The sequence below is a fragment of the Pantherophis guttatus genome, chromosome 2 (assembly GCF_059756535.1).
Source record: "Pantherophis guttatus breed Tessera chromosome 2, ASM5975653v1, whole genome shotgun sequence".
In the NCBI taxonomy this organism is placed as follows: domain Eukaryota; kingdom Metazoa; phylum Chordata; class Lepidosauria; order Squamata; family Colubridae; genus Pantherophis; species Pantherophis guttatus.
Genome location: NC_142064.1, coordinates 94,787,708 through 94,812,924, shown reverse-complemented (window position 1 = coordinate 94,812,924; position 25,217 = coordinate 94,787,708). Strand labels below are relative to the sequence as shown.

Below are 25,217 nucleotides of genomic sequence, written 5' to 3'. Positions count from 1 at the left end.
TGGTGGCCGCCTGGGAGAGTGCGGCCACCGGAGCTTTGGACCGCGTCGTGCCTTTGCGGCCTCTGACCCGATGCCGATCTCAATTGGCTCCTTGGTTCTCTGAGGAGCTGAGAGAGATGAAGCGTCGGAAAAGACGCCTAGAGAGCATTTGGAGGACTAGTCAATCTGATTCCGACCGGACACAGGTGAGGTCTTATATCAAGACCTACCTAGTGGCGATAAAAGCGGCGAAATCTAACCATTTTTCCGCTCTTATCGCATCTGCAGAGAACCGCCCAGCCGCCCTGTTTAGGGTGACCCACTCCCTTCTTCGGGGGGGAGTGCGGGAAGATCCCTTGCAAGGCCGCGCTGAGGATTTTGTGCAATTCCTGCATGATAAAGTCGCTCGGATTCGGGATGGCTTGGACTCCGATTGGATGAGTCCAGGGGAGGAGACAGGGGCAGGCCTTGAGAATATTATCTGGGAGGAGTTTGATCCTGTGGCTCCCGAAGATGTGGACAGGGTTCTGGGTAGGATTAGTGCCGCCACATGTTTATTGGACCCGTGTCCCTCCTGGTTGGTACTGGCCTCCCGGGAGGTTACACGAGGCTGGCTCCAGGGGATTATAACTGCTTCTCTGAGTGAGGGTGCCTTTCCCGCCGCCTTGAAAGAGGCGGTGGTGAGGCCCCTCCTCAAGAAGCCTTCCCTGGACCCGGCTGAATTAGTTAACTACCGTCCGGTCTCCAACCTTCGTTTTGTGGCGAAGGTTGTTGAGAGTGTGGTGGCACGACAACTGCCCGGGCACCTGGATGAAGCTATCTATCTAGACCCGTGCCAGTCGGGCTTCAGGCAGGGGCACAGCACAGAAACGGCATTGGTCGCGTTGGTGGATGATCTCTGGAGGGCTCGGGACAGGGGTTGCTCCTCTGTCCTAGTCCTATTAGATCTCTCAGCGGCTTTTGATACCATCGACCATGGTATCATGCTGCGGCGGTTGAGAGGGTTAGGAATAGGGGGCACCGTTCTGCGGTGGTTCTCCTCCTTCCTCTCCGACCGCTCGCAGTTCGTGTTGGCAGGGGGGCAGAGGTCAACCTCGAGGCATCTCGCATGGGGAGTGCCACAAGGGTCGGTCCTCTCGCCCCTTCTGTTCAACATTTATGTGAAGCCACTGGGTGAGATCATCCGTGGTTTTGGGGTGAAGTGTCATCTGTACGCTGATGATACTCAGCTGTACATCTCCACCCCAGACCACCCCAACGATGCCCTTGATGTGATGTCTCGCTGCCTGGAGGCCGTGCGGGTCTGGATGGGGAGGAACAGGCTCAGACTCAACCCGTCCAAGACCGAGTGGTTGTGGCTGCCGGCGTCCCGATATAGTCAGCAGGTGCCATCGCTGACTATTGGGGGTGAATCTTTGCCCCCCACAGAGAGGGCTCGCAATCTGGGTGTCCTCCTGGACGCACGGCTGTCTTTAGAAGAGCATATGACGGCCGTGGCCAGGGGGGCCTTTTATCAGGTTCGCCTGATCCGCCAGTTGCAGCCCTTTCTGGACCGGGACGCCTTGCGCACGGTCACTCATGCCCTTGTCACCTCCTGGCTGGACTATTGTAATGCTCTCTACATGGGGCTCCCCTTGAAGAGCACTCGGAGGCTCCAACTGGTCCAGAATGCGGCCGCGCGTGGGTGGTTATGGGCGCAACTCGTTGTGCCCGCGTGACACCCCTCCTGCGCGAGCTGCACTGGCTCCCAGTGGTCTTCCGGGTGCGATTCAAGGTGTTGGTTACCACCTTTAAAGCGCTCCATGGCATAGGACCCGGGTACCTTCGAGACCGTCTTCTGCCACCAATAGCCTCCCACCGACCAGTCCGCTCCCACAGAGAGGGTCTCCTCAGGGTGCCATCAGCCAAGTTATGTCGGCTGGCGACACCCAGGGGGAGGGCCTTTTCTGTGGGAGCCCCAGCCCTGTGGAATGAACTGCCCCCGGAAATACGCAAGATCTCCGACCTCCGAGTGTTTCGTTGCGCACTGAAGACCCTGTTGTTCCGCCAGGCAGGGCTATCAACTTAATAATTTTAATTGGGGTATTTTAAATGTTTGGGGTTTTAAATCGGCCAAATCTATGTAATTATTTTAATTTTTAATTATTTTTGTGTGTTGTGTTTTTAAATTGGCTGTACACCGCCCTGAGTCCTTCGGGAGAAGGGCGGTATAGAAATAAAATTATTTATTTATTTATTATTTATTTATTTATATGGGAGTAATTGGGGATTTGCATTGCCTTGTTTTATTTGTGGAAGTTATATCATCTAATTCTACTTCAGGCATGCTTGTTATACACAGAGCTTCGACTTGTTCCTGCAATGACAAGTACACAAATGTTATATTTTACATCAGCATCATTGCAAGCATGAAATGTTCAAGGAAGTGTTAAACAGGGAAGTGGAGGTTTCTGTACAACCACAAACAACCACAAGTTGTTTGTTCGTAGGAGTGCAGTCTTTTCAATTGCTTCTCAGAATGGCTTCATTTGATGAATACAAAATAATAGTTTGTATATCTGAAATGGTTATCACTGGTTAAATAAGCCAACCCTTATTTAGGTTTCACATCCTCATTTTTGAGTACAAGCCCAGTGTTTTTCATTGGAGAACAGTTCATATATTTAGGGAAGAGTCATTAAATTAACAATTCCATGAGTGTGCAACAGGCTGGACATTATGTCAAACTATCCCAATGAACTCAATATGTGAGTCTTCCCCTTCTCTTGATATGGAAGATTTGGTATATTTCTCATCTTGCCTACCCATGCTATGCAAGCTGTCCATAGGAAAACTTATCACTTTTATGTTTATTAAAATTATTTAATGATCTCTCTTAAAGCTACAGTTGCAAATTTAGCCAGAAAGGGAAAAAAACATTTCTGTTGACAAGAATGCTTAGATAATGTCATTGACGCAATGGGTATGAGTTTGGGCAGATTTGGTCCGAAGAGCCGAACTGAGCAACAACAAAAATGGACAAGAAAGGTTCATAATGAGGTTTATTCATTCAAATGGATTCTTATCCTTATTCATACCGATCTTATTTTTACACAGTTATAAATTACATTGCAGCATTAGAAAGACAATTCTTGTGACCATTTTGTCCATACCTCCAAGACACTATACCAATAGGGATTGAAGAAAATGTTCCAAGGAATAAAGAGAAGGAGGAACTGCCTAATCTAAATAAAATGTGCTTTGACATCATCAAAAAACTACGCCCTGCACATGTAGGAGGTAAAACAGTTAATCGGTGAACAAGAGAGGGATTTGAAAATGGTAATAGGAAAAATAATACTTTTAAGGATCTTTAAGCATGAGCTAATGAATGAATGCAATGCCCTTTTTAACCAACATCTGAAAACAAAAAAAACCCATTGTTCAAATTTATAAAATAAATGTGTCCGCCATGGAGCATAATTTCTAAATCCTACTGAGAAATACCAGATAATTTGCTAAATAATTAGACAAGCACGGTAAGGAATAAAGCTGAAGCCAGGATTGAAGAACCACCAATGAATAGAATAGAATAGAATAGAATAGAATAGAATAGAATAGAATAGAATAGAATAGAATAGAATAAACAGAGTTGGAAGGTACCTTGGAGGTCTTCTAGTCCAATCCGCTGCTTAGGCAGGAAACTCTATACCACTTCAGACATATGATTATCCAACATCTTAAAAACTTCCATTTTGGAGCATTCACAATTTCTGGAGGCAAGTTGTTCCACTGATTTAATTGTTCTAACTGTCAGGAAATTCATCCTTAGTTCTAGGTTGCTTCTCTCCTTGATTAGTTTCCACCCATTGCTTCTTGTCCTACCCTCAGGTGCTTTGGAGCTTGACTCCCTCTTCTTTGTGGCAGCCCCTGAGATATTGGAAAACTGCTATCATGTCTCCCCTAGTCCTTCTCTTCATTAAACTAGACATATCCAGTTCCTGCAACCGTTCTTCATATGTTTTAGCCTAATCATCCAGTCCCCTAATCATCTTTGTTGCTCTTCTCTGTACTCTTTCTAGAGTCTCCACATCTTTTTTACATCATGGCAACCAAAACTGGATGCAGTATTCCAATTGCCCGGGAAAACTTCATCTGTTGAATAAAACACTCAAAACAAGAAAGCCATGCTGTTCTCTTTCCTTGGTAAGCAGATACAGTGGATGGTCTGCAGGATCTTTATTTGAGAAGCTTCCTCAATTCTATATTTCTAGCAGATGCTGGCAACAGCATATTGGAAATTGTCCATTTTGGATGGAGCTACACAAAGAATAGTGGAGGCCCCATAGAAAGCCTCCCCTTGCAATATCTAGGTTAAGTATTCTGTGAACTACAATTTTCAAATAGTTTGTCCTTCCATACATAACTCTTGCGTCTATCCTAAAGGTGTTTTCAAAAGGCAACTGGACTTTCTTGTTTTGCTAAAAAAAAAAAGCCAGTTGCCTTTTGAAAGAAAGCACTTCATCATTTCACATCATCACTACGATGACTTAGATGACTGAGAATCTCCATAAACACTTTGTGTATAACTGATATTTTTCTATTTAAATTAATAAGTTAAGAGATGGAATTAATGCAGGAGAGAGAAAACTTGGCATAGGATTTTGAGAAAGTTTGCAGTAGGAAAATTACATTCATAAGGCCTGTATCTTTTGCTGAAGGATTCAGCGCCATAGCAGATGAATATTGCCCAAGAAAGGTTAAATTAAAAGATAATTGAAAAAGGTCTAGTTTTTAAACTGATGTATCAGTTTATGCAAGAATATGAGAAGTAATTTGCTATATACTTGAGCCAGTTTTCTTTCAAAAATCTAAATACTAGAAATCAGAACTTAAATGTGCTTTGAGGGGGGAAAAAGGATTCAAGGAATTTGTGAGGAACATGTTGGAGATGTCAACATTAGGCCTTTTACTTCATCTCTGGACTGGAGGAGTTTTGCTTTAACAAGCCCCTGTGGAGACAAACAAAATAAACATCCTTTAGTGCCCATAATGCAAGAAAAATTTGCTCAGATCATTTCTTTACTTATTTCTGTACATGGCAATTCCACAAGGCAGTTTTTACATTCCTTACTTTTATCTATAGGAGAATCAATAAATGTTACAACTGAGGTTCAGGCCTTAAAATTAACTGGCAATAGTACAACTTTAATTCTGAGGCAGATTTAGTTTTATTTAAGAGATTCAGTGCTAGAAAAGATGACTGCAATCTCAAGCTTGAGACAGCTTTTTTAAAAAAAATCATAATTGTGGTTGAACTAAATGTGGGAGGGTTTCTATATGTAGTCTTCGCAGAAGCATTTTGGGCATCTGTTGTTGGAGACCTTGGCTGAATCATCATGCTGTGGTGTGGTTTATTTAACCATCATTTATTTAACCCTATGGTTTATTAAGATTCACACAGCCAAACCAATTAAACTATATTATGAGGGGTCCTTGTTGCTCTCTGAGCTAGGTTGTTGTCTTTGAGATGTTTTATTACCCAACTAGGTAACATTATCAGTGCTAACATGGTTTGATGCAAGTATGAACCAAAGCACTATCCTGAATTGTATTGATCATGCACTGGGAATTTTCATGATCTTAGAATCTGAGGCCAGGACCAGAATTGCCCAGACTGAAACATTCTTTCCACATTCTTCCTTTTCATAGACAATATCTAATTCAGTCTTCTGATAGATCAGTGCCTCGTGTTGCCCCAAAGAAGTCAAATTCATAACTGGCGCCATTGGGCCTTTCCACATACCTGACTGTAGCACAGGCTGGAACAGGCCAGACATGCAGACTTCCTCCTCCTTTTGCTGCACAATTTTCTGAATGGCAGGGGCAAAGCCCCGAGGGTTGCGGGAGAAAACAATGGCGTAACCATCATCACAGGACCCATCCTCCTTCAGAGTGCGGCACGCATAAGTGATGGCATAGTTATCGTAATCTGTGTCAATCACCCAGTAATTATCACCTGGAATACAAAATCCAGTGTACAAAATGAGTTCTGGTAACTATTGATCGTGTCAAAAATGAAAGGATCAGTATTAATTCATGGACCCTGTGCCCTTCCTGCATGGTTTTTCTTCACACACAAAAAATCATCCAGTACTTAGAAAAACCTTCCTGAGAGTGTAGGGCAGGGGGGTCAAACTCGATTTCATTGAGGGTCACATCAGGGTTGTGTTTGACTTCGGAGGACCGAGTGGGCATGGCCAGCTAGATGTCCTGCAGCCTATATATGGTCCCCCTAGGCTCCGTTTTCAGCTGCGACGACCTCCTGCAGCCCTGTGCCAGGAAACGGAGCCAGGGAGGGTGGCCCTCCCAAGCTCCATTTTCACTGGCACAGGGCTGCAAGAGGTCGTCGCAGCTGAAAACGGAGCTTGGGCAGGCCACGCACAGCCCTCCCAAGCTCCATTTTTGCTGGCAGAGGCACTGTGGGCTGGTTCTTTGCTGTTTCCAGGTCAGCCCCGCGGGCCAGATCTAAGCAGCCCCATGGGCTAGATCCAGCCTGCAGGCCTTGAGTTTGACACCCCTGGTAGACCTTGAAAAGACAAAGAGAACAGCTGATCAGCCAGATTTTTCATTTGAAGGATTAATATTTTAATGTCTTCAAATTGTTGCTCATCTTTTTTTAAACAAAGATAGAAAGCAGCACAAAGGAGAGAGGAAAAAGAGGTAGGGTGACATAATTTTTCTTGCCAGAAAATACAGTATAACAGTGTAGGTTTTTCCACCATTACTAAGATGTTTTTCAAGTCATGATGCCCGCCGTTTGAAATATACTCTAAAGCAGGGTTTCCTAACCTTGACAACTTTAAGATGTATGGATTTCAACTTCCAGAACTCCCCATCTAGTTGGGGGATTTTAGAAATTAAGTCCACATGTCTTAAAATTGCCAAAGTTTGGAAACCTCTTAATTCGATCTGCCTCATCACCAAGTTTCATTCTTAGTGGGTTGTGTGACTTTGCTTAGAATTTAAACTGAATTTATTTTAGAATGTTCTTCTGGCATTACAGGAAGGAATCAGAGGTTTTTTAGAATTAGGACATAATTTTCATTCTTACTGAAGCCATCTTGAATATTTTTGTAATAAAACAATGAGTCATACAATCAACAATAAATAGAGGGATATGCATACAAAGGACTAAGTTAATGCCAGAAAGACTGCAAACACTCAAATGGATATATGTCTATGGAGATTCTCAGTCATCCAGATCATAGCTGTCTCAAAAATGCTTCTTCAAAAGGTAACTGGACTGTTTTTCCCTTGAGGAAGAAGAACCTCAAGGGGAAAAAAAATGTTCTTCCTCAAGGAAAAAACAGTTCCATTGCCTTTTGAGGAAGCACTTTGGAGTCTCAAAATGGATATAATATTGGATTTTAATATTATTTCAAAATATTCTGATATATCTAGGATTACATGGACGTATGACACATGAGTTTTCCTCTACATTCTTGGCCATAAATTTACAGGAGATTCAAAAAAGTAGCTGGAAACAGGTAGAGTAGAGATGCCTAAAATTATGCACAACATAGTGAAAGTAAATAGAAGTGTCTCTTCCTCTCTCATTCTGAAGTGATCTAATAAAAGTAGTGAGAGATTCAAAACTTCCCTTTTTTTCTATGCAACACCTAATTGAACTATGGAATTCTCTACCAGAAGATGAAATAATAGTCATTAAAGATATTTATTTATTTATTTGATTTGATTTATATGCCGCCCTTCTCCGGAGACTCAGGGCGGCTTACAATGCGTTAAGCAATAGCCTTCATACTTTTGTATATATTTATACAAAGTCAGTTTATTGCCCCCACAATCTGAGTCCTCATTTTACCTACCTTTGAAAGGATGGAAGGCTGAGTCAACCTTGAGCCTGGTGAGATTCGAACTTGCAGTAATTGCAGGCAGCTGATGTTAATAACAGTGCTTTAGTCTGCTGCGTCACCAGGGCTCTTGGTAGATATGATATATCAATGGCATAAAGTAAAGGTAAAGGTTCCCCCACACATGCATGCTAGTTGTTTCCGTTTCAAAGCTGAACAGCCAGCGCTGTCCGAATACATCTCCGTGGTCATGTGGCTGGCATGACTCGACGCTGAAGGTGCACGGAACCTTCCCACCAAAGTGGTCCCTATTTTTCTACTTGCATATTTTACATGCTTTGTAACTGCTAGGTTGGCAGAAGCTGGGACAAGTAACAGGAGGTCACTCCGCTATGCGGCACTAGGGATTCGGACCGCTGAACTGCCGACCTTTCGATCGACAAGCTCAGCGTCTTAGCCACTGAGCCACTGCATTCCCCCATTGATACCATATCAATGGCATGCAATTGAATAAATGTACCATATATTTACTCCATTATCAAAGATGATAATGTCCCTTTCTAACTGAGAAATGATATAAATAAGTTGATGATTAGACAGGACAGATTGTAGAAAGAAGAAAAAGGAGTAAATTGTACCAATAACTATTGTAAAGAAAATTGGAAACAACTCCTTGGTACCCTTTTTTCTTTTCTATTTTTCTCTTCTTTCTTTCTTTCTTTCTTTCTTTCTTTCTTTCCTTCCTTCCTTCCTTCCTTCCTTCCTTCCTTCCTTCCTTCCTTCCTTCCTCTTTCATTTCCCCTTTATCTTCCTTACTTTATATTAATTTGTGTTAGTTTTTAACTTCGCTTTTAAAAGTTTTAATAATATACCATATATATTTTAAGTATAGGTAGGAAAATGATATTGTTGTCATGCTCTGCTTAAAAACTGGGGGGGGAGGAAACTGACCTCCACTTGACAAATAGCTTGCCAGCCCTTGGTAATTCATGAACATCTTGGCTGGTGTGGTGGGGTCAGGTACCGAATATTGAGCAGCCATATCAGCACAGACCATCCAGAATCTAAAACAAAAAGATATTGAAATTAATTTTAATTTTTTCTTATGTAACTAACATTTTGCTCTTTTGCCTAGAATATATTGTGCTCGCATCCTGTTCTGATTTCATACTATACTGTTTATTATAGTAAATACATGCTGGCTGGGGAATTCTGGGAATTGAACTTCTCACATTTTAAACTTGCTGAGATTTAGAAAGACTGATTTATTAAGATGATAGCTCAAAGCCATACCATATCATGCCTAGTGCAATCTGCTTGTCTTGCATTTGTTCTGCATTAGTTCTTCCTTTTTGTTCATGCAACATGTACAACAAACCTAGAGTCTACATTTGCACTTTTAAACCGGGTTGGGATTTTTGTGGCTTAGTATGACGCATAAACCTAAGTCATTCTGTGATTTTCTGGTTTGTTATATTGTGTAAATTCAGAAACCACTGAAATGAATCACTGCAGCTGTTAAATTAGTTACACGGTTGTTAAATGAATCTGGCTTCTCCGTTGACTTTGCTTGCCAGAAATTTGCAAAAGGTGATCACATGACCTCAGGACACTGCAACCGTCATAAATATGAGTTAGATGCCAAGCATCTTAATTTTGATCATGTGACCATGGGGATGCTATAACAGTCATAAGTGCGAAAAATGGTTCATAAGTCATTTTTGGGGGGGCCGTTTTAACTTTAAATGATCACTAAATGAACTGTTGTAAGTTGAGTATTACTTGCATTAGTGACAACAGACAACTGAATTGATGCACATTAATCATTGCTAGACAATATAAACAGATAATGTAATTTTCAGCAACGGCAACTTGGTGCCCTCTATATCCTTTGGATTACAATTCCCAACATTGCTGATGGGTTAAGTTTAAGAGTTTGATAACCAAATCGTCTGTCAGACCTCATTTTACTTATTTGCAGTCTTCACAATGCCTGAATTCACATAGTGGTTAAGGCACTAGGCGGAAAACAGGAGGCCCATTCCCCTCTGAGGCGTGAAAAGCCTGCTGGGTGACTTTGGGCCAGTCACTCTCTCTCTACCCCATTCACCTCGCAGGATTGTTATTGTGGTACAAATAGAAAAAAGAAGGAGTACTAGGCATATTTGTCACCTTGAGTTATTTATAAAAAATAGTAAATGCAGGATAAGAATCCGATAAATAAATAAATAAATAAATAAATAAATAAATAAATAAATAAATAAATAATAACATAGGTTGCTTAACCTAAGAACCGCAGTGGTGCAGTGGTTAGAATGCAGTATTGTAGGCTACTTCTGCTGACTGCCGGCTGCTAGCAGTTTGGCAGTTTGAGTCTCACAGCTCAAGGTTGACTCAGCCTTCCATCCTTCCGAGGTCAGTAAAATGAGGACCCAGATTGTTGGGGGCAATATGCTGACTCTGTAAACCACTTAGAGAGGGCTGCAAATCTATAACTAAATCTAAGTGCTATTGCTATTGCTATGGCTACCCTGTTTCCCTGAAAATAGGACCCAACCGTAAAATAAGTCCTAGCATGATTTTTCAGGATACTCGTAATATAAGCCCTACCCCCAATATAAGCCCCAGTTAAGATTGCCAGCCAGATGGATGCATTTAGTACCGTATTTCCCCCAAAATAAGACCTAACCAGAAAATAAGCCCTAATGCGTCTTTTGAAGCAAAAATTAATATAAGACCCTGTCTTATTTTTTGGAGAAACACACTATTGCTATTGCTATTGCTATTGCTATTGCTATTGCTATTGCTATTGCTATTGCTATTGCTATTGCTATTGCTATTGCTATTGCTATTGCTATTGCTTGGCCCAATCTTGCTGAGTGAAATAGGTCATTGTGATTTGTGAGTCGTGGGTTACATTTGTAAAAACTCAGTTTTATTCAATGACCATGGCTATATGAGCCATGGCTTCCACTTCGTGACTTTCACATCATAGTCGCTGGCCATCTTGATCACAAAAATGTAATTCTGCATAAAATGAACAAGTGCATAATAATACACAGAAACGGTAGTTATTCATATGTAGCTGCAGCTTACCCAAAAAGCTTCATTCTGCCTTTGGAGGACGCAGTCATAGTCCCATCCTCCTCAATGGTGTATTCAGCTGAGATATTATCCTGTAGAAACAATCCTTCTGGGTCTTTCTTGGCCAGAGCATACCATTTACCTGCATACTAAAATAAAATTTAAAAATAGGCAAGGTTACTAGGACAGTGAATACATCTTCACGATGAACACTGCCCAAGACATGACTACAAGCTAAAGTATTAACTGGATCTGATGGAGAGATGGAGCTACTCTTGCAAACTGATTGCCTATGTGTCCTTAATTTAAACACAGATCTTAAACAGTTGTCTAATTTGGATACAGTGAAACCATCTCTTGAATCTGTCTAAATAGTTGGAAGTTTGATCTAGTGATTAAGGTGCCAGGCTAGAAACCAGGAGACTGAATTCCACTCCCATCTCAGCATAAAAACCAGTTGGGTGACTTTGGGTCAGTCCCTCTCTCAACCCAACTCACCTTCCAGGATTGTTGTTGTGGGGACAATAGGAGGAGGAAGAATATTAGACATTTGTTCGCTGTCTTGAGTTATTCATAAAAATATATTTCTGTTATTTCTGCTGTTTCTGCTATTTTTTTTTTTTGTACTTAAAAGGTCCTTAAAAGGACCATGGGATTGTGGGTGAAGCCATACTGTGCACCTGTATGGATAAACAGCTCACGTACAGGACTTATTGATGTTCAACTCAACCATACGATGAGGCTAATTACTGGGTGCATAAAATCTACACCTAGCTACTGGTTACCAGTTCTTAGTCACATACTTCCTCCACACTTATGATGACAAGAAGCTCTCATTCGGGAGTATAGTAAGATCCTGTTAAATTCCTCTCTACCCATTCATGGCTACATTCCTGATCTCTTAAGATGGCGATTAAAGTCAAGAAACCCACCACTCTTGACAGCGCTTAAACTGCTGGCCGATCATCAGAACAGCACACAAATGTGGATGGAAGCGTGGAGTAGCTATTCCCCCCAAGATATTTCTGAGCATATTAATCCTAATAGTATACTTCCAGGATTTAATCTACCCCGACACATATGGGTGACATACAATAGAATTAGAACGATTCATGGGGTGTGTGCCGACTCCTTGTATAAATGGGGAAAGACACCTTCAGCACAATGCGATTGCGGGGCCCCCCGACAGACTATCCAACATACAGTGAGGGAATGCTCTAACACCATGATGGCGAACCTATGGCACGCGTGCCACAGGTGGCACGCGGAGCCATATTAGTGGGCACGCCAGCTCAGCTCTGGGGCGCATGCGCACGCCGGCCAGCTGATTTTCGGGCCTTCTGGGCCCACCAGAAGTAGGGAAACAGGCTGTTTCCTGCCTCTGGAGGGCCTGGGGGGGTGGGGAAGGCCCGTTTTTCTTTCTTACCTGGCTCCAGATCCTCTCTGTGTATCTGGGAATGGCGAAAACAGCCTTTCCCACTCCCTTGGAGGCCCTACAGAGGCTGAAAGGGCCCATTTCCCCACTCCCGGTGGGACAGGAAGTGACTTTTTTCCTGTCCCCAGCCTCCAGAGACTCCTAGAGAGGCTCCTACAGATTCCTAGAGAGGCTCCTACAGACTCCTAGAGAGGTTCTGGAGGCTGGGGACAGCAAAAAACATCACTTCCTGTCCCACCGGGAGTTGGGAAATGGGCCCTTTCAGCCTCCGTAGGGCCTCCAAGGGAGTGGGAAAGGCTGTTTTCGCCATTCCCAGATACACAGAGAGGATCTGGAACCAGGTAAGAAAGAAAAACGGGCCTACCAGGCCATCATGTGCCAGGAGCGGGGGGGGGAGGGGATTGCACACACATGCGCGTGGGCACGTGCACGTGTGACCCTCCCCTGCCCCCCCTCTCCTGGCACGCGATGGCAAAAAGGTTAGCCATCACTGCTCTAACAGAAGGTATCCAGGAGATTTTAGGGACTTCCTCTGCGTAACAATGACAGCTACTGACTGGATCTCCAAACTCGACATTAAACTCTGAAATGTTATTTCTGTTTTCTTCTTAGGTTTTCTTACTGCTCTTTTTCTAATTGTTGTAATTGTTTTAACCTGTAAAAATGAAGTGTTTTAATATTGTGTGTGACCAGCCATACGCTAAATAAATGAATGAATGAATGAATGAATGAATGAATGAATGAATGAATGAATAAATAAATAAATAAATAAATAAATAAATAAATAAATATATAAAAACTTATATAAAGGCAGAATATAAATACATAGAAATTAATGAAAGCTGAAAGCTATTCAAACAGGAGAATCAAGTAATAATCTATTTCTTACAGTAAAAAAGTGGTCATTTTCACTGTTTTTTGTGAGGGCAATACTACAGTAGTGGCCAAAATTGGGGAAACCTTTTGGGAAAGGTGTATTTTCTAAAACTAGCTAATAACACCACTTTTTTTTTTGGAGTAGTACCATAAAATTATATATCAATGGAAAGATAATTTAATCAAGAATGTAATGCAATAACTTTTATGAAGGATTTGCTCTTAGAATCACAGTTACAATATAAAGAAGAAAAGTGAAACACGTAGAAAAAATGAGATACACTAAAATTATCACGTCAGTTAATACTAAGTTGGGTAACCTTAAGTATGAATTACAGCTTTACAACGTCTTCCCATGGAGTGAACCAAGTCTTTTAGTTATGCAGCTTTTGTAATGTGAAACCGAGATTAAATGATTGCTTCTATTAACTGGGTTTTATTGCTGGGTCGCTTCTGACTAACAAATTTCTTTAGTCAGCTCCATAGATTTTCAATTGGGTTAAGGTCTGAGCTATTCCCAGGCCATTCCAGCAGTGGAATATGATTATCTTGAAACTTCAAAAAAGGGTGGTGTTATTAGCCATCAAACCTCAAAAATACACTTTTCCCAAAAGGTTTCCACAATTTTGGCCACTACTGTAGGTAGCTATTTGCAAGATGACACATTCAGTTGCATATTAAGAAAATCCTTAATGTAAAGGATCAATTAATAATGGAATAAAACTGTTCAAGGAATACACTTCTTGTTTTCTTCATGGAAGGCCATCCAGCAGAGGCTGAATTGGGAAATATGTGCCCTTATAGATTTATTGAATTATGTCTCCCATGATCCCTCACTATTGGCATATGGATTGGGGCTGCTGAGAGTATAATTCAGCAAAAACCGGACAGACACAGGTTAACCAATCTGTCATTTATCTACGTGAGACACTTTGTCCCAGTGTTTTGGATTCAATGGCCCAAAGCCCCCCTCCATCTCTTTGGTTCTGCCTGGAAGAGCCTCTGAGTTAACAGCCACTTCTTTGGGCTAGGAAATTAAATTGAGTCAGGCATACTTAAAACTTAAATAGGAACCGCCAAGAAATATAAAGAGTGTGAAATAGACTGGGAAGTTCATCTGGGTCCAGGCTGACTGAGGAACCATCTCACCCCAATAGGACCGGCCTGCAGAAAGGGTATGCTATGGACCTCATCGTTCAAGGAATTTTGACTGATGGGATCCAGGAGAAGAGCCTTTTGGGCCATGGTTCCTGCCCTTTGAAACATTGTACTCTGCCCCCTACCCAAGATGAGATCCATACCCACCCTTCTGACCTTCTGTAATGGCCTGAAGACCTGGCTCTGCCAGTTGGCCGGGGCCCCCAACAGGAGTGCATTACATTGGAGGTAGTTGACGGGTTAAGAGAAGATCCCCACCTCTCCCCATGTGCACCACACTCCCTTCCTCTTAACCTTTAATTGTAAATTATTATTGTTATTTATTGTGTAATGTTTTACTGACTTTTAATGTTTGTAAGCCATTAATTAATGTTTGTAGACGAGATGGGCAACACACAAATCATGAAGGAATGGAATGGAATGGAGTGGAGTGGAGTGGAGTGGAGTGGAGTGGATTGGATTGGAATGGAATGGAATGGATAAGAGAAGAAAGAAAGAAAGAAGAAAGAAAGAAAGAAAGAAAGAAAGAAAGAAAGAGAGAGAGAGAGAGAGAGAGAGAGAGAAAGAAAGAAAGAAAGAAAAGAAAGAAAGAAAGAAAGAAAGAAAGAAAGAAAGAAAGAAAGAAAGAAAGAAAGAAAGAAAGAAAGAAAGAAAGAAGTTTTCAAAAAACAACACAACCAAACAACCAAGAGAAAACATATGGTCTCATATTATTGTCAAAAAACTATATGGACCTGACTGCTATGAAATCAGCAAGAGTAGAACTGGATTTGAAGGAGGTTTTAGGTTATTTTACCTGCCTTGGAGATCACTCTCCTTCCTAAGTTAGCTACAGCAGGGGCATGAAACAGATACAGCAGGCCATTCCCCCCATCCCATATACTATACAGCATACGCATCTCCTAAGACAAAACTATAAAACAAAGGGGAATAAGACTGACTTGCAAGTAGGTTCCCAGGAGCACAGTAAATTGAGATTTTTTTTTTTAAAAAAAAATCAAAACCCTGACTCTGGTAAGAGTGACACATTTTAGAAACCAAGTCTGATTCACGTGCACGAAGTTATGTGGACTTCAACTAATGCCTTTAATTCAATCCACATGCTCTTTGCCCTTGATCTTAGAAAGTGTTCATAGTTACCCGTTTGGAGTCAAAGTCTTCCTTCACAGTGAATGAGTCCACCACACATGAAGTCTGTCCCATGCAATCATTAATCATGAAGATCAGGGTCATCAGGAGGGTGTAGTGATTGTATTTCATTCTGTAAAGCAACACAATTCAGCCCAGATTAAAAAGACGGCTCTATCTACCATAATGTCTTGTTTTTATTTACTTGGTTACTGGCATTCATCTTCTAGTACTTAACTACAAAGATTCTCCCCTCGCTTTGAGTTCAAAGTCAGGGCACACATTCCTACAGGTAAGGTCTGTGAGATACTGTCACAATTGGAGTTAAGACAAGGGTGTCAAACTCGATTTCATTGAGGGCCACATCAGGGTTGTATTTGACCTTGGGAAGCCAGGGTGGGCGTGGCCAGCTCAACGTCACTTGTGTCGGGGACGCCTGTGGCGGCCCAAGCACTCTGCCAGCGAAAACAGGCTCCCGAGCTCTGTTTTCAGCTGTGATGGCCTCCTGCAATCCTCTGCCAGTGAAAACGGAGCTCAGGAAGACTGTCCACGGCCCTCCCGAACTCCATTTTCACTGGCAAAGGCACTGCAGGCCAGTCCTTTGCTGTTTCCAGGTCAGCTCAGTGGGCCAAATCTAAGCACCCTGTGGGCTGGGTCCGGCCCCCGGACCTTGAGTTTGACACCCCTGAGTTAAGAGGTTGAAGTTCCTGCCAGTAGGAATGGTTTGCTCCCAAACTTCAAAGAGTTCCAGCATTTACAGCATTTTCAAAGAGTTCCAGCATTTACAATAGAAAACTAAGCCCTCAGCATCTTAGCATTCACAACAGCAACACCACCTATCACAAAAGCAAAAGGAGATGGAGCCAGAGCAGTGAGAACACCATGTGCAGAGTTGTCCTAGATTTTACTGGGCCAAAGACTTGTCTATATCTACTATGAAATATTTGCAAGATGGTAGATGATTATATGTGGCATAAAGAGCTCCTCTTAAACTGTATCAGGGAGCAGAAGCTGAGGGGTACTCTTTTTTTCCCTAAAATCAAAATGTGGAAATGTACTACATCAGTCTCTGGCTGTGATACAATTATGTAATTTTAGACCTTTGCATTTTGCAGTTAGAAGCTAGGGCGGAGGCTTCTTTTGTAGGCAAAGCCTATTATTTAAGCTTAAGGATAATTTTGTTGTAATAAAGGATAAGCAAAGTGGGGGGGGGAGTATATATGTCTAGATGACTCCCCCTGAACAATATCATTTTTAAAAAAACAATAGGAAGAAAAATGCTATGGAAAGCAGCATCAGCCCTAGAGATCAGCCATGTTCATGTAAGTGGCAGGAAGCTGGGCCTGAGTCAGGCGCAAAGAATGAGGAACACACATGCTGAGTTCCAGTTAAGCTGATTTATTGCTCATATCTATACACAAGAATGGAGTCAACTAATGGTCAGAGTTTAATTAGCACTAGATAAGAATTAAGTGGAATTCAAGACAGGTTGGACTTAGACCACTTATGGGAAGCTAAGGACTTCAGGCTGATTCCTCGCTTGACTCCACCCCCAGGCTCTCCTTGTTGTTCTCTTACATCCTGCCTGTTGCTGTCCCCTCCCCAAACAATCTCTCTAGTTCAGACTTTCAAAACATTTTGCCCTTGGTTTTTAAAGTGATGTAATGAGAACCACAAAAAAAAAAAAAAAAGGCAAAGTCAGCACAAAATTGTGATTGTGAGGACAAATGCAACAATTAAAGCGTGATTAAAGCAAGACTATGTTAGCTTAATTAATATGATTAATTAATTATTAATTAATAATTCTCTATGTAGGCAATAATGTCCGTCTTGGGCCACATGGAATATTATAACTTGGCAGCAACTTTCAGGGGGTATACGCTATGCACTTCTGGTTATTTAGCTCAACTATATTGCAAGAACTATGATGAAAATGATATGAGGGCCTATAATGAGACGGCTATAAATTTTTAGGGCTATAATGAGAGAACAAAAAAATGTGAGATCCTGTAGATCATAGGTTATCCTAAACATACCTCTGACATTATTTCCTCTTGTGGTGGAATACTTCACCTGGACCATTCACCCTCAAAGTTTCCATGCATGCATTAAATATGCACCGATAGAATAAATCCTTTTGCCATTGTTCATCCTCTCTCTCACAGCTCCCCCTTTGAATAATTTTATGGCTGTAATCTTATTCTTTCTTCTGTATCCATTGAGGCTTTTTCTAACCTGGCTTTCCTAAAGAGGCCTGCCAACGTCTACCATCCCAGAATTGCAATTGTTGAGATTGATGGTTGCTGAAACACCAGCAGAGACAATTGCTTGAATGCAAAAGACAGCAGCTTATTATCTCCCCGGTTAATATCTGCTTATGATCACAGATGTCATTCATCTCTTGGGCTTTCTAAAGCAAATGACACCAGTCTTCACTGGATCTGATTAATTTACACCTGCTTCCAAGTCACCTGTTCTTTTCTCCAAAGTGGTTGTTTCTGACACCTTCGCAGCCTATTCACTCAAAAAACAACTCTGAGATTTAAAAACTCACTGTTAATCAATATTCATTGTCTCCAGAGTTAAAACAAAACAGTGAGAAAAGGCCTGTTTCTCAAAAGACCTGTTAAACCTCTGGCCACATCACTTCAAACTGATGGAAAGGGATCACTTGATCAAATGCACCATCTTGGAGAATTATCATCACTGTGCATCCCAAACTACTAGTTAGCGTATTTTGAATCTAGATCAGGAAGTGCACCATATTGTAATTGACATTTGGGATGCTCTCTTATAAGTGATTCTCAGAGGGATCCCTTAAGCTAGATAAGGCATCATGTAACTTTTCTTGGGTTGCCTTTGTCCTATTGCAATAGTTTATGGAAAATAGCAGTGCCCTTTGGTTGACCTTGATCTCTGAGCAAGGTCTGATTTCTGGCTCTCCTGGTTGCAAAGACTAAATGTGTGTGTTTTCTTGTGTTATGTGATGTTGTGTGAAGTAAAGTGAAGTAAAGACAAGGATAGAGAAAGCTCGAACAGCATTCTTCAAAATGAAAAAGGTCTTCTGTAGCCACGACCTAAGCCTAAGACTGAAAATCAGGCTTGTCAGATGTTACATCTTTTCTATCCTGCTCTATGGAGTAGAGAGTTGGTCTCTGACAGAAAACCACTTGAAGAAACTAGAAGCATTTGAAATGTGGATTTACAGATGGCTGTTACATATAAGCTGGGTTAACAAAAATCACAAATGAAGAGGTGATAAACCACCTGGGAACGCAAAGGGAAATAATCAAAGCCATTAAAAAGAGAAAGTTAGAATATTTCGGACATGTGATGCGACACCCAGAAAAATACAGCATCCTTCACTTAATCCTCCAGGGAAAGATTGAAGGCAGACGAGGCCCAGGCAGAAGAAGAGCATCATGGCTTCAAAATCTAAGGAACTGGTTTGGACAAAACTCAGCAGCACTTCTTCATACAGCTGTTGACAAAAATAGAATTGCCAACATGATCGCCAACATCCGATGACGGATATGGCACAACAAGAAGAAGAAGAAGTGATGTTGTGAAGTAACAATTCAAACAGTCTGCCTGAAAGCCTACTTTACACTGTCTGTTGCTTCAAATGATAAAGTTTTTTTTTTAGATTTTTGTTCACCAACAACTGAAACTTTACAGAAAGCAAAATATAAAGTCTCTGTTCAGTTGTTATCTAAACTACATGTGATCTCATACTTTAGATGTTACCAGTGGTGGGATTCAGCCAGTTTGCACCACTTCGGGAGAACCGGTTGTTAACTTTCTGAGCAGTTTGGCAAACTGGTTGTTGAAAGAAATCATTAGGACAGAGAACCGGTTGTTAAATTACTTGCATCCCACCACTGGATGTTACCACCAGTTATTGTATTACAATAACTCCCAGCAGAATTTCCATTTATCCAGTCTTGCGAATATTTAGGACTGCAAAATAATACGAAGTCCTCCGGACCAATGTTTCTCAACTTTGAGATGTCTGAACTTCAACTCCCAGTATTCCTTAGCCAGCATACTGGCTGGGGAATTCTGGGAGCTTGTCTATACAAGTTAAAGTTGCCAAGGTTGAAGAACACTGGTCTAAAAAGCCCATTCAGCAAGGGTGAAGCTGATGATATCACAGATGGTAGCTTCTTACCTAACAATTTATTAACAGCAGAGAATAACTCCTATCTGACCTTAGCTAATCTTGAAAAAGCTAAGCAGGCTCAGAGCTAATTAATACCTGGATGAGAGACTGCTACGAAATTTGAGGCCTGTAGGCTAAGAAGATGAAAAAAAGATAACCTTGAAGGAAGTAATAGAAAACCACTTCTATAATGTGGCTAAGAAACTCCCCTGGATGTGTTCATAAAATCATCATCATGATTTTTTTTCTTTGCATAATAGTTCAGTTGCTTTAATATTTTGCTGAGACAATGTTCTTAAATCTATTGTCCAAATGGGGGAGAATTCACACATAGCTCTCCCAAAACTAACGTTCCTCCTGTTGCACACCAGAAGTTCTGACTTTATCAGCAATATTTATCTGCAATATCTGCAACAAAGATGATTAAGGGAGTGGAGGCTAAAACATATGAAGAACGGTTGCAGGAACTGGGTATGTCTAGTTTAATGAAAAGAAGGACTAGGGGTGACATGATAGCAGTGTTCCAATATCTCAGGGGGTTGCCGCAAAGAAGAGGGAATCAAGCTATTCTCCAAAGCACCTGAAGGCAGTACAAGAAGCAATAGATGGAAACTAATCAAGGAGAGAAGCAACTTAGAACTAAGGAGAAATTTCCTGACATTAGAACAATTAATCAGTGGGACAACGTGCCTGCAGACGATCTGGAATGCTCCAACACTGAAAGGTTTTAAGAAAATGTTGGATAATCATTTGTCTGAGGTGGTGTAAGGTTTCCTGCCTAAGCAGGGGGTTGGACTAGAAGACCTCCAAGGTCTCTTCCAACTCTGTTATTCTATTCTCTTTATCTGCTTAGAGTGAACTGATTTAAGCTTGCAAGAACTTTCCTAACAAGGTTTGGCACCTCTGTTATATACAAAATAGCCAAAAACCTTCATGGGTTACATATGTTCTAGGCATAAATCATGAAACCGAGAACAAATGTCTTTTAGGCATTTATCTGTTAGCCAGCTATCTGATCTCTGTCTCATCTCATGAAAACAATAAAGAGACAACTCTTTAAGATCACATTAATATCTGCTAAGGAACATGACATTTCTTTTAAATAAGCAAAAAGAAAACAGACGTTCTAAACAAACTTTCTGAAAAACCTACCTTGATATCTTGTTGGAGCTTCTGGAATTCATTGCAAATAATTCTTGCTCTTGTTGGACTATAGATGACTGCCCTGTTCTTGCCTTTAAATAAGGAAGCTTGAAAAGACCCTAATTGGCTATTTATCTTTTGAATCTGAATAAGATGCTTAACTGTGGCTTATCCATTATGTAAAAACCATCATCTGTAATCTTTGTACTCGCCTGTCCATCTTCAATTATCAATCCACGCATCTTTTACATAACAGAAGAAACCATTCCCAACCCCAAAACTTCTAGAACCAAAAAACATTTGTCATTTTAGCCTGTATGAAACATACAGCCAGTTAAACGTGCAGAAGTCAGTTTTAAAACTGCACCACAAGATCTGCGTTAGGTTAAATAATTTTTTTCCAGCTAAGCCCATGCCCACTTAATTTTTGCAAAATATTTAATACCAGTGAGACCTTTATACCATTTTAATCCCTTCTTGAGAAAAGCAATAGAAAAGCTCTTTGCTCACACACATTTTATCAGCCAAGGACTAATAAACCAAGAGGGTCTTGTCTTATAGTTTTACTTTCTATTTTCTACATTTTTTTCCTTCTCTTTTGCACCTTTGCCTTTCTTTCTATTCTTCTTTCTTTTAATTTGCATTAGATTTTAGATTTAGATTTTAGATTTAGATTTTTAGATTTAGATTTTAGATTTGTTAATGTGCGCTGCACATTGAATAACTGCAGTTGTTAAATTAGTAACACGGTTGTTAAGTGAATCTGGTTTCCCAGACACTGCAACTGTCATAAATGTGGATCCATTGTCAAGCACCCAAATGTGAATCACATGACCAGGGGGATGCTGCCATGGTTATAAGTGTGAAAAATGGTCATAAGTCACTTTTTTCAGTGCTGTTGTAACTTCAAACAGTCACTAAGTGAATGGTTGTAAATTGAGAACTACCTGTATAAGAAATTCATTAAAATCCATTTATCTCTGAGAATAGATTATCCTTTATAGCTGTTGCTGAGATTTATTGTTACTGCAGACCAAATCTAACAGAAACCATAAACACATAAAAAACCAAGTTTATCAATGAGCATTCACTCAATGATAGTTATTTATAAGTGATTATTTTTAGTTAATTGTAGAAATGTAATAAACGTCTCCTTATTCTATTCTCCAAAGCTGTTGGAGAAAGGAGATTCACACATGCTCTGGTTTTTTTTTTTTAATTATCAGGGTAACATAATTCTTCCTCTTTCATCTTCTGTGCCATACCTAGAATGTAAGAATGGGCTACACAGGACTAGGTTATCCATTGATTATATTCCTTTCACACAGGATCAGCTCACAATCAGATCCAGGCAATAGTAGGTCAGAAATATGATGGACATTCTAGTCATTCAACAGTTGAGAAAGAAAATCATGAGGATATTAAGGTTTTCTTGTAATCAAGATTATAGGCATACAGTATGTATGCATTCACTTTTAAGAGCGTGAAATTGCTTCAAACATGATCTGTGGATGAGGGTGATAGAAATGGCACTGAAATGACAGTAGAATATTGATTAACCCTAGCAAAATTTACCTACAGAGTGGTCGGGCACACTGGCCAGCTGGTCTTCACATGCATAGGAGCACAAGAAACTGGAAGAACAGCCGCCCAGTGTGCATGTGTGCACCAACCACCTGGTCTTCTGGTTTTTGGTGCAAATATGTACACGAAGACCAGCTGGCTGGCGCACCAGAACTCGGCAGAGCAACGGGTGATGGCTTGCATGACCAAAGACGTGGAGAGGGGATCCCAGTAGTCACTTCCTAGGGGAGCAGAGCTGTCAGCCAGGATGGGCAGGCCAGGGCTTCCCTCCCTCCCTGTCCGAGTGGGCTTCTTGCACGGCCCCAGCCCTCTAGCCCACGGCACCAATGTGCATCTGCGGTCCGGAGTGCCTGGCCGGCTCGGGCACATGGGGCAACAGGGCAGTGTTTCCTGATTGGGTGGCCAGCTGCCCTGTCAGCTGCTCCTGCCTTCGCCGAGGGTAAGAGGCGAGGGGATGACAGCAGTTCTTGCACCCTGTGGCTGCCGCTCAGCTCCTACGCAGCCGGCACTCCAGAAGAGCAGCAGCAGCAGACGCAGCAGCAGACGTAACAGCAGTTGCAGGGCGAGGAGCAGGAACGACGGGTTGGCCCCCGCAGATGCTCCCCCACCAGCAAGCTGAGCCCTTGGTGGCATTACCATGTGTGAGGAGCTGAGCTTTCCTCCAGCCCTCCTGGGGCAGCTTGCCTCCACAACTGCGGCTCCTCCTCCTCCTGGCTGCTCCAGCATCCCGGCCGGAAGCGGCAACACAAGAACCACCACCGCCCCCTCACCCCTCACCCATGGCGGTGGCAGGAGTAGTGGGCAGGGCTGCCTTGCTGCCCTACTGCTCCATGCGCCCAAGCTGGCTAGGTACTCCAGACTGTGGACACATGTTGGTGCTGCAGGCTGGAGGGCTGGGGCCGCAAAAGAAGCCCATTCAGGCAGGGAGGAATGTCTGTCCAGTGCCAGAGTAAGAGGCACACTGGCCGGGAAGCGGTTGCACTTCCTCAGCAAAAGTGGTGGGAGCCGGGGTGGGGGTGGGCTGCACTGGCTTGTTCTTGGTGGCGAGCTGCGGGGGGTGCTTCATTGACATTTCTGGTTTCCGGCACGCATGCATACCAGACAGCTGGTCTTGCATGCCAGAAACCAGACGACCAGGTGGCGCACCGGAAACTGGAAGATAATCTTTCCAGCGCGTGCATGCGCACCAGGTAGCTGCTCTTCTGGTTTGCGGCATGTGGGAGCACACGCTCCCATTTCGGCACTGGTTGCCGAAAAAGTTCACCAACACTGGTATAGGAGATGATCAGGCTGAGCCTGAGGGTGGAGTCAAATGTGTCATCAGTCTCAAGTTCCTCCATGCCCACAGGAGATCTAAATCTATCCCACCCTGAATTCTTATCTACCACCAATTGGATTTGACTGTTAGTAGTTCAGATTCTTGTAGAGAATAAACTTGTACTCATTTGAACCGCCTTGACTCTGGAGTTTCTGGACTTGACAGATAGTGGACTAATTTATACACAGCCTCCTAGGTACTTCTGTCTTCATTTCTTGCTGTCTGCAAGAGGTTGATAGCAGACAGTCATGCCTTGTAGTATCTTATTTGATCCTAGCCTTCCTCAACTGGTCTAAACACTAGGGTCAGGGGCTCACACCATCAGATTTCCAAAATTCCGCAGGGATTGCTTTTTCTTGCTCTTCCTTCCTCTCCACCTCCTGTCTCCAAGGAAGCAAGGTTGAAGAGAGAATTCTGTCCTGTAGAGCAGGGTCCCAAACCCCGGTCCATGGATCGGCACTGGTCCATGACATGCCAGCAACTGGGCCATGAAAACAAGTGAAGCCCCATTCGTGAGATGCAGGCAACACACAAAACTACACTCCCTCCGGTGGAAAAACCTCTCTCCACAGCAGCAGACCATGATGCCCAAAAGGTTGGGAGGCTGCTGTTGTAGAGAGTTATGTGGGTTGGATCCAGTGGGAGAGAGAAGAGAATGGGAAAAAAGGAGTGGGAGTAGAGAAGGAAAGTGCATCTCTTGAGGGCATCTTGCCCAAGATCACCTAACCCAGCGGTGGGCTGCTGGGCGTTCGCAAGGGTTCAGGAGAACCTCTACCTAAGAGTCTGTGCAGTTCAGAGAACTGCAAATCCCACTCTTGGCTGGCCTTGCCCACCCCACCACCCCCCTCCCAGGAGTCCCCAAGCGCACTGTTTTGGATGCAGGGCACGCACGGAGGCTTGAGGAGGGCGAAAAATGGGCCTACCGGAAGTTCAGGAACAGGCCTGTTTCCAGCCTCCAGAGGGCCTCCGGAGCCTGGGGAGGCCATTTGCACCCTCCCAGAGGCTGAAAGAAAGCCTCCAGAGCCTGGGAAGGGCAAAAATTCCCTCCCCCTGCCATGGTGAAGGAGGCCATCTAGGCCACGCCTACCATGGCCATGCCCACCCAGCAACTGGGCAGAGAACCCCTTGCTAAAAATTTTGAAGCCCACCCCTGACCTAACCTAATTGGTGTCATTTGCTTAATGCAGTTGGATGTTCTAAAAAGGATCTGTGAGGGGACAGTCTTGATCTGCATGGGGAAAAGAAAACACAGGAGCATTGCCAAATGCAAACAGTTGATCCAAATCATTTTCAGTCATTGTGTGTTCTGTATCTGATCTGTTAGTTGGGTACCTTATACCTCCTTCCGGGCCATGTCCCCATGGCTCTCCAGAGGGCAATGAAATGCCAGCCTACTCACTTATGGATAAGCTAAGCTGAATATGATAACTCTCTTGAAGCTGGATTTAAATAGCTAAAGAAGTTTATATCCCAGGCAGCCAGTCCTTCAGTCAGGAT

General features: G+C 42.5%; 1 protein-coding gene across 1 annotated transcript; it reads right to left on the bottom strand.

Moving 5' to 3' along the window:
* Positions 1-3,007: 3,007 nt before the first annotated feature.
* LOC117661660 (purpurin-like) lies at positions 3,008-20,927 on the bottom strand. The gene is made up of 6 exons (XM_034410720.3): positions 20,828-20,927; positions 15,526-15,646; positions 10,929-11,065; positions 8,784-8,896; positions 5,765-5,977; positions 3,008-4,970 (listed from the first exon to the last, which is right to left on the bottom strand). Exons 1-6 carry the CDS (start codon positions 20,857-20,859, stop codon positions 4,960-4,962), a joined length of 627 nt encoding a protein of 208 aa, XP_034266611.1. The 5' UTR covers positions 20,860-20,927; the 3' UTR covers positions 3,008-4,959.
* Between the last annotated feature and the right edge of the window lie 4,290 nt (positions 20,928-25,217).

Bases quoted from the DNA above. Each gene is read 5' to 3' on its own strand.
- LOC117661660 (XM_034410720.3), bottom strand. From the start codon at position 20,859: ATGAATTCCAGAAGCTCCAACAAGATATCAAG. The intron at 11,066-15,525 runs GTAACTATGAAC...ATTTTATTTTAG, and splicing joins AAGACTTTGACTCCAAACGG to TATGCAGGTAAATGGTATGC. The intron at 8,897-10,928 runs GTAAGCTGCAGC...TTTTTGTTTTAG, and splicing joins GGCAGAATGAAGCTTTTTGG to ATTCTGGATGGTCTGTGCTG.